This window comes from Gavialis gangeticus, unplaced genomic scaffold, assembly GCF_001723915.1.
Source record: "Gavialis gangeticus isolate Ggan-Ray unplaced genomic scaffold, GavGan_comp1, whole genome shotgun sequence".
In the NCBI taxonomy this organism is placed as follows: domain Eukaryota; kingdom Metazoa; phylum Chordata; order Crocodylia; family Gavialidae; genus Gavialis; species Gavialis gangeticus.
Window position 1 is genome coordinate 120,493,176 of NW_017729025.1, and position 3,322 is coordinate 120,496,497.

Consider the following 3,322-nt stretch of genomic DNA (forward strand, 5'->3'; position numbering starts at 1 on the left):
TGGTACCTTGAGGTATGTAGAAAAACATTTAGAGCTGTGTCTATGTCTGAATTGCCAAATATTTCCAAATCTCTCTGAATCAATTTGCAGGGTTTGGATTCAATTCAGAGAGATTAAAGGGTCTCCTGATTTCATTTAGATTCAGAGATTCATCCACCAAAGCTTTGCATAGCCCTAATAGATTATTTTGGGGAAGTTTGTAACCACTTGTATTATATCAGGCTTAACTATAAACTGAAGACTGCATTCCCTGGGATAGTCCGCAATTCATGAATCAGTGGATCTTCCTCATAAATGTGTCTTTATTTATACTTGTACCTTGGGTCCTGTTCAGTCTCTGTTTTTCTCTAGTACAATTGCAATATAATGTTATTTCTTTCCATGCTTCAGGGAAGTCACAAGAGTAGACATCCCATTAAAACACATGGAGCTCAAAATCATAGACACCTATTATATGAGCGCTGGGCACGATGGGGAATGTGGTACAAATATCAACCTCTGGATTTAATCAGGTACTAATCCTATGTAACACAACTATTTTTCAGACATATGAAAAGCCAGACTGTAGAAAATGATGTATTCTGTTAAAAAAACTACAATATTTATTTCTTATAAACATATATATATTTTAAGTAGGAGCAAATTTTATACCTTATTTTAGAATTTCATATATTTCATGTGACAAACTAAGGTCCTAGTTGTTTGTTCCACCATTGGGATTTCACACTGGGGGATGGGCAGTAGAGTATCTAGTGGAGTGTGAGCAGGACATGAACCCCAGGCACTTATTTTGAGGGGGCAGCAGACTGACTGCCCCCAGGAAACCCACACTATTGGGACCCACTGCAACCAGTGTTGGAGGAGTCTATCCCACAGATGCCACACCCAGAGCCTTTACCTGAACTATAACAGCTGCTTCCCAAGTCCACTGCCCCAATGGGTGTCCCTCCTCCCTACACCTGCAACAGGAATCACGTCTGTGCACAGTCAGAAGCTTACTGCTAATTAGAGGAACTTTTAAACACTTAGTTTTGGTAGGTTTTCTGTATATGTGAAAGGACTTATTTACCTAAAATACTATTAACTCTGTCAATTACCAAAACTAAAATAATTTTCTAACTAATGCTGCAGCTTTTGCTTTTTGAATTTCACTTATGTTGGACCATACAAATATTTTGGTATTGAGGTTTCAAAATGAAAGCTGAATCTTAAACTCATGTTCCCCATGTTGCAACACTTAGCTCTAACAATCCATGTCGTTTTGTAGTTGACTAAATAGTATTTGGGGGAAGACTCATCTTCATCCTTTTCCAGTCATTTTGATAGGCAAATCAAGTACCCTATTTACTCAACCCGAGATGAAGTTTTCTTCCCTGAATCAGCATAGGAGAGAAGAAAGCCTTGTTAAGTATCAGCCCAGGGCAGACTAAAGCTGGAACTAAGCCACCACCTGCCCTGGGTTAGGATGGCTTGTTTGTTGGGGGACGGGGCTCACAAGTGGGGAAAGATGTGGGAGACTATGGGATTGGCAGGGGATGGGTGAGACCTGTGTGCAGCTCAGGGGAAGTATGGGGGACACTGTGATGCCTACCCATCTCCATCTCCAGCTATCCTCTTCTCTGCCCCCATCTGACCTGGCCAGGAGTGTCTGTCACTTCTCTCTGGCTGGGCTGGGGCTGCCACTGTTGCTGACTGCCTTGGAGCTGGAGCAGGGCCGCAGCAGGAAGTAAGTGGCAAGGGACGGCAGGGAGCAGGCATTGCAGAAAAACAGGGACTATATGAATGTTAAGATAAAAGAAACATCGTAGTTTGGAATCCAGTGATTCTGAAGAGTGTTCAAACGTATGCTACCAGCTATATACATATTTGGATGAAATAATTTAGAGACAATTCTGTGAATCTGTTCATCTGAAATCTAATGGTAAGTGGCTTATTTGGCTATTTTTCTGTGCATTTAATTGTAAGTTTGAAAGTTCTACCCTCAAAAGGGAGTGGGGGTGGGGTAGGCTGCAAAGGGGAGCAGGGGGGGTAAAAGGTTTGGGGGGGAGCAGGCACAGGCAAAGGATTAGGAGTAGGGTTGCAAGGGGGCAGGAGCCTGACCTTTTACCCTTTGCCACTGCTTTCCCCACCACAGCAGTAGGGGTTACCAACTTCAGATGACCTTCCAATAATTACAGTATTTACATGGAAAACTATAATACACACATAATTTTTCATGTATAGATTCTGATTATTGGAGTGTCTTCTTAAATTCAAAGTCCTCTTAGTTTTGGGAAAATACGGTACTTGACAAACACTGGACCTACTGATTCAATATTAATAAATACAAATATGTAGTTTTGTAAGTTCCTATTTTTCTGATGCTCAAGTTCATGCATGTTCTTAGTCATTTTAAGGACATTACAGCTATAATGTGCCCAGGCTCTGCCTTTATGAAAAATGTGTTGGTTAGATCACAGTTAGTGCCAGCATGATATGCTGCTATAATGAAATAAAATGTATCTAGCATAAGTGCTTCTAAAAAGACAATAATTTAACATAGATTCAATGATGATGGTTTCCTCTTAGGATGATTCCAATGCTATAAAAATGAGCAGGGTCATTTATTTAATGCTTTAAAAAACTGTTTGGTTTTTCACAGGCGATATTTTGGAGAAAAAATTGGCCTTTATTTTGCTTGGTTGGGATGGTATACTGGAATGCTCATTCCTGCTGCACTTGTCGGATTGTTTGTTTTCCTTTATGGATTATTTACCATGGACTCCAGCCAAGTAAGGTATGATGTACAATAAGATCCCATTTTAAAACACCACAGCAGAGCATTATTTTTGCCAGTTCCATTACTTGTTGAAAAATCTAAGGCAGCAGGGCTGACTTAAACAAAATACTGTATTTCTTCCATCAAATTTTAAGTATCTTTTAAAATTCTGTTGTATCACAACAATCAAACAATTGACGAGCCAATTCTGCTTCCAACTATATCCTTTCTCTTTAAGTCTTTTACAGTAAAAACTGAACACTTGTCACTTGCAATAAGGAAATGTACCAATATGTATACAACATTTTCCACTCTATTTGTGAGGAAATTAAGCAAATAAAGCACATAAGTACATAAGATATATTGCAAATGACTACTCTGTAGTAGTGCTTGCTGCAGTGAGGCTACATCATTGAAAAATAGTCAGAAATTCTTTTTCATTTGGCCTGTAGACTGAACTCCATGGTTGTTCATAGGTCTGTATGAATAAGACAGCTCCAGGAATTCAACTTATTTTCCCCATACACCAAATAAGACAATGCCATTCAAATTCTGAACCCAGTT

General features: G+C 39.4%; 1 protein-coding gene across 1 annotated transcript in view; it reads left to right on the plus strand.

Moving 5' to 3' along the window:
- Window positions 1–3,322, plus strand: part of ANO3 (anoctamin 3) — a 539,488-nt gene that overhangs the window by 444,487 nt on the left and 91,679 nt on the right. Inside the window, exons 11-12 of the mRNA XM_019519487.1 lie at window positions 391–512; window positions 2,642–2,776. Of these exons, the coding sequence (XP_019375032.1) occupies window positions 391–512; window positions 2,642–2,776 (257 nt within the window). The remainder of the gene's footprint in view (window positions 1–390; window positions 513–2,641; window positions 2,777–3,322) is intronic.